At 37.2% G+C, this 9,715-nt stretch overlaps 2 protein-coding genes across 2 annotated transcripts; both read left to right on the top strand.

The window, feature by feature from the left end:
• The first annotated feature begins 1,311 nt into the window (after positions 1 to 1,311).
• On the top strand, positions 1,312 to 4,453 carry LOC101309651 (RNA-binding protein Musashi homolog Rbp6-like). Its single transcript, XM_004303601.1, has 7 exons — positions 1,312 to 1,392; positions 1,489 to 1,744; positions 1,853 to 1,893; positions 2,684 to 2,847; positions 2,928 to 3,030; positions 3,116 to 3,285; positions 3,372 to 4,453. The coding sequence occupies exons 2-7, from the start codon at positions 1,527 to 1,529 to the stop codon at positions 3,861 to 3,863; spliced, it is 1,188 nt and encodes a 395-aa protein (XP_004303649.1). The 5' UTR covers positions 1,312 to 1,392; positions 1,489 to 1,526; the 3' UTR covers positions 3,864 to 4,453.
• A 1,635-nt stretch (positions 4,454 to 6,088) lies between these two features.
• LOC101309364 (glyoxylate/succinic semialdehyde reductase 2, chloroplastic-like) lies at positions 6,089 to 9,600 on the top strand. Its single transcript, XM_004303600.1, has 12 exons — positions 6,089 to 6,359; positions 6,692 to 6,770; positions 7,001 to 7,066; positions 7,346 to 7,421; positions 7,500 to 7,555; positions 7,882 to 7,966; positions 8,063 to 8,123; positions 8,274 to 8,326; positions 8,400 to 8,470; positions 8,566 to 8,638; positions 8,931 to 9,035; positions 9,120 to 9,600. The coding sequence occupies exons 1-12, from the start codon at positions 6,164 to 6,166 to the stop codon at positions 9,276 to 9,278; spliced, it is 1,080 nt and encodes a 359-aa protein (XP_004303648.1). The 5' UTR covers positions 6,089 to 6,163; the 3' UTR covers positions 9,279 to 9,600.
• Positions 9,601 to 9,715: the final 115 nt, after the last annotated feature.

Here is a 9,715-nt window from a genome sequence, read left to right as displayed (position 1 = left end):
GAACGTCCGCACCAAAAGTTTTTGGTGCGGATTTCCATTTTTGCACCACTTTTTCGATCGAATTTTCTCATCTCCATATTCTCGTATCTAGATAATATTGTGTAGATCATCTCTGCAAAATTTCAGCCAATTTGGTGATCGTTAAGACCCTCAAACTCGAAAAACAAATGGACGGACGGAATTCCGTCCGGTTGTGTTCATACCAGAAAAACTCGAGTTTGAGGGCCTTAATGATCACCAAATTGGCTGAAATTTTACAGAGATGATCTACACAATATTATCTAGATACTAGACGGTGGAGATGAGGAAATTCAATCGGAAAGTGGTGCAAAAATGGAAATCCGCACCGAAACCTTTGGTGCGGATGCCCGCAGCCAAGAAGGACTATATATATTTATATATATAATATATATTATATATATATAATCCCCATGTCACACATTACCGTATGCCGCCACTAGCTAAATGCCTATAAAAGCCGCTAACAACATCACCAAATCACCTTACCAAGTTGACTCAATACAATCTCTCTCCATCCCAATGAGTTATAAAGGGAAACCAAAAATATAATTGGCCAATTAACCAAAAGCGGAAAAACTTATTAGGCGGTCATAACTCATAACTAGTAATGAACATTATAATAACCACAAGTTTAAAAGTGTGACGATTAGCCGCCAATACTCCGCCATAACCAAAACCCGCCAAACCTCATTGTCATCCATTTGGTCGCATTAGTTGGCTTATTAGCTAGAGAAGAGTATCAACAGACCTCCTAACCTATTGTGCCCTAAACATATATACAGACGACCAACACGCGATAACCAAAACTTGTTGTCCGTCCAGTACTCATTTGAATTTTCATTACTGACAAGTCGACCGAGTATATGTCTCAGAGACTGGTGCCAACACAGAAACAGAAACTCATGAGCACTACATAAACCAGATATCACAACTGTTAAGATTTAAAGATCGTTAAAACGTTTCTCTGGTCCATTCATATATAATAAGAAACGTTATTAATCAAAGTGGAACAATATTCATGTTCTTATTTCCCATAAGAAAAAAGTAGAAAAATTGAGAGAATATTATTCCTATTTCCTAGTAGACATGCTAGATTGATTTTCCTTGTCACGAGGCTTTTGCTCCCACAAAAACATAAAAAAGAGAGGAAGGATTCTGTGATACACAGTAGAGCGTTTGCAATTTGCATGAGTATAGTACACCCCTTTCACTTTCAGGGCTTTTACCTTGTTTCAATATAAATACCTCAAAATGCGAAATTAAAATTTTTAAAAACAGCTCCCATACTCCGCCGCACGGCGCCGTTTCAGACTTTAGGGTTTCTGCAACTCCCTTCTCGCCCGCCCCAAATCTCCGTCCCACCTCCATAAGGTAATTCATCCCAAATCTTAGGGCTCTTCATTGTGATTGATTCCAATTCTATGATTCCAAAAGCTAGGTTGTAAATATTGTTGATTTTTTGTATAGGGATTGTAAAGATTGAGAGGTGATTGGCTCTCTCGGTGATGGAAGATTTCTCGGAGCAGAGTCGATTCGATGACAACCAAATCGGGTATGATGGGGAGGAACAATTTCAAGAACAATATGAACAGCCGCAGGAGCAGCAATTTGATTCCGGCCGTGAGTTTGAGGGCAACCATAACAACAGCAACAACAACGTAGATAGTGAAGGCAATGAGTTTAGGGATTCTTCCTTCAGTAGTCGTGCCGATGCCGCCGCAGGGTTAGTTAGGCTTTAAAGCTTTTTTTGTTGATAATGCGGGTTTTTGTTGATAATTGAGGTTAAGATGAGAGAGTAACATTTGAGTTTATTTTGTTTTTAATGTGGTAGGAAACTATTCGTAGGAGGCGTTTCGTGGGAGACCACTGAAGGTACTATTGATATGCCAAAGAGGAGCCTTTTGTTGTATGATTGTTGCTATTTGAAAATATTGGATTCTGCTTTTCATTTAATGTCATTTGGCTGTAGACTTCGGTTTGCATAAAACATATACTGCGTAGTTGTATTGATTACGGTTGTGTGCACAATTGCTATGTTAGGATTGCAGTCATTTGTGACTGTCTTTATTCTTTGTCATATGGAGGCGCGATTGAGCTATTTGGAGAGAGATTGAGTGGTTCTATTCCTTCGAGTGCTAAGGTTAATTGGTAGCACTATTGTTTTTAAGGGCTCTCGTAAAACTAGGTTAAACTCTTGATAACTTTGTTGCTAGTGTTTTTTTTTTCAGGGAAATTCTGAGAACATTTTGATTCCTTTGATGGATATGATTGCCATAGGTTACAGTAGATGAGAGCTAAAGCATGTTGTTGTTATGTCCTCTGTTTTCTTTTCCTGTTAGGATTGTTTATTAGTCACCCTTCAACCTAATTTTCCCTTGCTGCTAATGTACATCATAGAACCTGGTCCATGCTGGTTATGTATGATTTTACTAGTTTCATCGAGCTGGTGCATTTCAGTTTCCTTCTTGAACTACAATTTCTTTTTCTGAAAGAAAAGGAGCTGCAAAGTGAGCTACCTTCTTTCACTTGCTTGGTGTGCGTAATACTGTTCATCTTATCCTTACCATACTATACATATGAGGAGCACAATTTGTTTTCATCAAATGACTAGGAATAATTTCTGGCTATCAGTCACCAAAATTGATGATGTTTTTCTTTACAGATACCTTTACCAATTACTTCAGCAAATATGGAGAAATAGCAGATTCTGTTATAATGTTAGACAAACATACTGGGAGGCCAAGGGGGTTTGGATTCATAACGTTTGCTGATTCAGTGGCTGCTGATGCAGTTTTGGAGGAAGAACATGTCATAGATGGCAGAGTGGTAATGTTCTATATCCTAGATTGATTCTTGGGTTCCTATTTAACCCAGCTTCCTGATAGGTGGTGAGATTTTTGTCATAGGTGGAGGTGAAGAGAACTGTTCCCAGGGAGGATATCGGATTTAAGGGGGGATCAAAAAGAAAGAAAATTTTTGTTGGTGGGATACCAACATCATTGTCTGATGGTATGGTAAATCCTACTCTTTTTTTTAGCATTATAGCCAAGTTAATTTATATATTCTTCTTTGACACCATGGTAAAACATTGTAGAGGAATTGGGTGACTATTTCTCTACATTTGGTAGCATTGTTGAGCACCAGATTATGGTAGATCATAAAACTGGGAGGTCTAGAGGTTTTGGGTTTGTCACTTTTGAGAATGAAGACTCTCTTGACAAGGTATTCTCAGAAGGAAAAATACATGAACTTGGAGGCAAACAGGTAAAATTGGAGGAATATATTTTTACATTTCACTGATTTCTTCAAATTGAATAATTGTGAACTCTGTACTTTGATATTAAATGTAGGTGGAAATAAAAAGGGCTGAACCTAAAAGGCCTGGTGACTTTAGCGGTAGTGCTGCAAGGTCATATGGTGTCTTAGGCGGCGCTGCAGCTGGATATGGTGGATATAATTCTGGAGGTCGTTTCAACGGAAAAATGGGCAGGGGCTATGGTGGACCTGGTGGATATGGTGCTGCCTATGGGAATTACAACAATTATGCTGGAAACTATGCTGCGAACTATGCAGGTTTTTATGGTGGTTATGGTGGATATGGATATGGTTTTGGGTTTGGTGGACCCATGTATGGCAATGCCGGATATGGAGCGAGCGGTTATGGCATGCCTGGTGGTTATGGCGCTCCTACTGGTTATGGTGGTGGTAAAGGGTATGGAAGTGGCTCTGCTGATCGGGGTGGTAGGGGTCGGGGTCGTGGTGGTAGCAGTTACAATGCTGGTAGAGGATATGGTAGGAGTGGTGATTCTACAACCGGAAGATATCATCCTTATCAAAATTGAGGAAAGATTTTTGTTGATTGCATTCTTAATCGATGCCTGCTGGCAGTTGGAGCATAGTAAACTTTCCTCGGGCACTGCATGAGAGCATCAACAAAGTTTGCTGTAATGTGAAATAGAATTCTTGATCGTATTTAAGTAAGATATGCAGTACTTTGCCTACCTCAACGGCTACTTCGGAAGAGAAGCAAATGTCAACTTAGCAAATCATCCATCCGTCTCCAACGGGAGAAATTGAAGTGCAGATCAACTTTTTGCTAGCCGCTTACAATTGCTACTTCCTTGTTATGACTCACCTTTAAATCCAGGGATTTGAAAGAGATGTGTTTGATTGAAATGCCTTAGCAGTTGCTTGTAGTTATAAACATCCTTTCTTCAATAGAAACATATAGGGTTGGTCTGTTTTATCTGTTGCCTCTTTTTCTCTTGGAGCCAAACAGAAAGTTAGAAAACAAAGTGTAGATTATCACTCTGTAGGCTCAAGATTTTGGCTACCAATGAACGAGTGGCATTTGTCCTACATTTTGCTTTCTGACCTGTAGGAAATGGCAATGAAATTTTCAATTGACAACTGAACGAGGAATCTTAAAATCATTACTGTGTAGTTTCCCCTCATCTCTTAGATCTAGTTATATACAGTTTGGTTGTGCATGATAGAGTTTTTGAATTCTTTGATATGAAACATGGCCTACAAACTCAGTCATTCGGGAATTTGCAAGAAATAAACATGAAAAGTGTCGACTATCATATGGTTCATATCTTATACATAAAATTTTCATTCGTCTTCTTAAGATTTTAGTTATGTTATGACCTATGTTTCGACCTAGCAGAGAACTACTAGCGGTGGGAGAGTGCCCGCCTCTTTCTATGGCCTCTCTGCAAGCATGATCTGTAAAGATGATCTAAAGTCCAGATGCCTCAGATTTTTCTTTATTTTTTATTTTTAAATTTATTATAAACTCACGTACCCTATCTACATAGGTCGTTGAGGTTTGAATCCATGACCTCAACATTATTGGTTAGCCTACCTAACCAACCAAGTCACAGCTTACCGACCAGATGCCTCAGATTATATCATAGGTTGTCATACTTTAGGTGAACAACTCGATTATATAGTACAAAGCTTACTAGTTCATCCAGTAATGTTCACTGGGTCACTAACCGGCAATTAAACTTTGCTCAATTATTTTTAGATTTTTATCCAAAGATAGTTGAGCATGAATTATTACAGCTTGAAACGCTTGGGGAAAAAAAAATTGCCCTAAACTAAGTCTCGTCAACGGCTGACCTACCAAGGAAGAAAGAGCACTTCAGGTTCAGGGCTTACTTCTTTTTTTTTTTTTTTTTTTACTAAATAAAAGAAAAAAAAAAAGAAGAAGAAAAGAAGTGTGGGGAAAAATGACAAGAAGATATTGGAACATTCTTTGTCATTAGAGCTTACGCCTATAACTATTCAAGTGTAACTTAAATGGTAAATTTCTCATTTGTGATGTGAAATTTTGAGTTCGATTGTATAAAGAGAAATTTTATTCACATATCCTAATATAGTTAATAGACACCTCTTATATTTTTTATCTAAATTTTTCCTTAAATTTCCTCTTATGCCGTTTTTATTTTACTTAATACACACCCTTTAACTCATCATCTTATTCTTTCTGCCAACTGACTGCTCCACATGAATCTATATCACTCTATTTTCTCACATTTATGATCAATAGTACCAATTCAACTAAAATCAAACGAATTGGTAAGCAAATGAAGCTTAACAAATTATCAATATAGATAAAGTGATTGACGATTTTTTTTTATAAATTTTTCATTCAAATAACCTCTAAGATTTTCTACAGACTAAAAAAAAAACCTCTAACATTTTCAATCAATCGAAATAGTATGGAAATTTGATATTACCAGGAAGTTTACAGACTGTAGATTTTTTAAAGTTGTAGATTTGTATATAAATTTTTGTTTTTTGTATTCTTTTTGTTTGTTTACTTTTTTATGTTCATCTTCATCAAAGGGATAAAATTGTATTAAAAAAAGTTTCAAAAAATAGAGATGTACGTGTATTTATAAATCTGGTATATGTGAATAAAATTTCTATTATATAAATAATCAGTGTAGAATAAAAAAGAAAACAAAAATCTAAAATCAAAACCTTGGAGTGGGCCTTTAAATCAGAGCAAGTTTAGATTGTGCCCAAAATCTTCCCATGCCTTCGCTTCTCTTCTATCCAAACGCATGGACGATACGAAGCATAGAAATGTGAGCTTTCCCAGAAGTGGTCAGATTTAGTTAAGTGAGCTATGAGCATGTCCTTCTTGGTCAAGCCTAGTAATTGTCACCACTTATCATCTTTAACTGCCATGGCAATGTCCTCAACCTTCTGCCCTCATATTCCTAACCACTTGAGAAGTATACCCATTTGCTCATCCCCTACAAAACCCATCTCTCTTTCTCTCAAGGCTTTCTCTTCTCAACCATCCAATGCTTCTTCCACAGGTAACTTTGTTCATATTTCTCACTATTATTGTTCTGGGTATTCCTTAACTTTTCCATTTATAGAATTCAATGTGCTTGATTATATAATCAACCATAAACCATATACCATCAATTTGAATTGAGCATGCTAATTAATTTATTGATGCAGAAGAATGTAAAGGATATAACTTTTTCCCAGTTTATGACATGACTAAGTTCCAACAGAATGTTATTCTCAAGAAAAAAAAAAAGTTCCAACAGAATGTTGCAGAATCACTGGTGTGTAAGGAGTACTCGGTAGTTTCTATAGTTATGTTTTTCCACTGAGATATGAATTCATGGGCTTCGTGCAGATGAATTGCCAGCACGTGTGGGTTTCCTTGGTCTTGGAATCATGGGTTCTCCGATGGCACAGAATCTCATAAAATCTGGGTATGGATTGAACATTTCCAGAATTGATGATGTTCATTCATTGGAGTAGTATCTATATCATTTGGATGGTTAGGATGAAGTTACCTTTTAAGGTTATATGATTTATATACTATGGGAAAACTTTGAGTCTAGGAATTGTTAGGAACTTAGGATGAAGTATCTAATAATTATATATCGAAAATCATTGTCTGCTTGAGTTTAATCTCCTGTTAACTATCGGCATTTTATAGGTGTGATGTGACTGTTTGGAATAGGACGAAGAGCAAATGTGATCCCTTCATCAGCTTAGGTGCAAAGTAAGTACTTAATGTACATTATGTACTTACATACATATCAAAATTGCTTTGTGCTCTTGCTCTTTTGGAATACCCTAAAGATATTTTTTAGGTATTGGCCTGATTTGAACAACAATCTTCACTGCATTGCTCTCATTAGTAGTAGAATTCACCCCTCGTTCAAATTTGATATGTGGGAATTAGCTGTTTATTGGTAATTTTGTTGCTGTTCTATGCCATTCAAAAGCCAAAGTGGACAAGTCCTACTTAGAGCTCTGATTAATCACAATGATTATGCAGATATAAACCCTCCCCTGCAGAAGTAGCTGCATCTTGTGATGTCACATTTGCCATGCTTGCTGACCCTGAAAGTGCTGTGCGTATGCTTTCAATAAGGGCTTCACTTTCTTATTTGCTATAACAGTCATAGGAACTTATATTTGCCTTAATGCAGGTTGATGTTGCTCTTGGGAAGGATGGAGCTGCTAGTGGAATGAGTACAGGAAAAGGGTAATGTTTTTATATATGCATCCCTTGATGTAATAAGTTCTACAGTCCCAAATTGTGAGTCTCTAGTTGGTGCTTATGGCACCATAATCACCAAACCTTTTGAATGGTTTGATCTCATTGTTTACTAATATCTATGTAACACTTTCTACTTCTCATTTTAAAGTTTAAGTGCATTCTGTTTGTTTAGGCATACATAAGAGTGCCTAATTCACCTTCTGAGAAAACTACTTATTCTGGTACAAATGAAAGCAGATGTACACTTCCATCATAGATGTTCTTTGTAAGCTATCAACAACGTCTATATTACCCTATATGGACATCTACAGGTATGTGGATGTTTCAACTGTTGATGGTGAAACTTCTAAACTGATTAGTGGTCATATCAAAGCTGCTGGGGCATTATTTTTAGAGGCAAGTTACGTTTTAGTTTTATTCCTAAAATTTGTATAATCGTCTATACAGTTTTATGCTAAGTTTATTAATTAAAGTTTTGGCATTTTTCTCTAGGCTCCAGTTTCGGGCTCAAAAAAACCAGCAGAAGATGGGCAACTAATATTTCTTACTGCAGGCATGGAATCTTGTCCTTTCCTTTATTTTCATTTACAATTGCGTACCATTCAAGTGCGACAGTGCGTTGAACTGTTGCGGTGACTGTATTTCCTTTTGAATAACAAACACAAGGAAACTCAGAGAACTTAATCAAGTTGAAATCTTTTAGGTGACAAATCTTTGTATGAAATAGCGGCACCGCTTTTGGACGTCATGGGGAAGGTATTGGCTTTTCTTCACCTAGCCATCCAGTTACTTGTGTCTGTTCTATGCTTATGTTAACACTTCCATGCAGTCAAGATTTTACCTTGGAGAGGTTGGAAACGGTGCTGCCATGAAACTTGTTGTCAACATGATCATGGGAAGGTTGTGCTCTACTTTATTCTGGTTAATTCCTCCTAGTTCGGTTGAGTTGATTGGTATTCTGACTGTATTCGTTAACATTTTCCTACAACTTCTAGTATGATGGCCTCATTTTCAGAAGGGTTGGTTCTCACTGAGAAAATAGGGTTGGACCCAAAAGTACTAGTTGAGGTAATCTCCACAACATACATTATATCCCTGCCTTACTTTTTCTCTATATGACCTATGAAGCTCCTCATGAATTAATATCTCTCTTAAATCCGGAATTTCAGATTACAACTGTTTATATGTCTCCCCCTCCTGAGTTTTTCATGTAGTGTGATAGTGATGGTAGATTTCTTGGGTTAGAGGGGAGGCTTTATGAGAAATAATGAGAGATTGTTCTTTCCATGTATTTTTCCTTCTGCAATTATCTAATTTCATATCTCAAATTTCTATTATTTGCATCTCGATGGTACTGCAGGTGATCTCACAGGGTGCCATTAGCTCACCAATGTACTCACTCAAAGGCCCATCAATGATTAAATCTCTATACCCTACTGCGTTTCCCTTGAAGCACCAACAAAAGGTCTGTCAAGTTGGTTTCATTGCCTTGCACCATATAACCTCATGAGTACTTGACATTAACCTGCAGGGTTATGACTGGTGGCAGGACATGAGGCTTGCTCTGGGATTAGCAGAATCTGTTTCCCAATCTACGCCGCTTGCAGCAGCTGCAAATGAACTGTACAAGGTAGCAAAGTCACACGGCCTCAGCGACGAAGACTTTTCAGCAGTCATTGAAGCACTGAAACAGAAGTTGAAGCGCTAGGCAATGTACAGAATAGATCTTCAAAATAAAGTGATCAACAAATGCATGATCTGATTGGTACTTAAGATAGAAATGAGTCATTATCTTACCATTCTCCCAATTGTTCTGTAGAATCAGTTTCAATGAATTAAGCGCATGTGGTCATTAGGTTTGCGATCAAAATGATTACTCAAGGTACACTTTCTTTCGAATTTTACTTCCATATGTTGCGTTGCTAATTTGGTGTACACTTGAATCTGGCAAGATATTTAGGCTATTGGTATACCATAAACTTCTCAATTTGAATGTCTATGGGTTCAACAAGAAAAAGAGAAGAAAGAACAGAAAAGAAAAGAAAAGGGTAAATTTGACACGGGGCAGTCACTCGAGGGTTTTCAAACTGAATTAATTGTTTTCCCTCTGTTCTTTCTCAAGGGTGTTCTTTCTCTCTCTCTCTC

This window comes from Fragaria vesca, linkage group LG6 (genome assembly GCF_000184155.1).
Source record: "Fragaria vesca subsp. vesca linkage group LG6, FraVesHawaii_1.0, whole genome shotgun sequence".
Taxonomy (NCBI): domain Eukaryota; kingdom Viridiplantae; phylum Streptophyta; class Magnoliopsida; order Rosales; family Rosaceae; genus Fragaria; species Fragaria vesca.
Note: the sequence above shows the minus strand (reverse complement) of the source record. Positions and strands in the feature narration are given on the sequence as shown.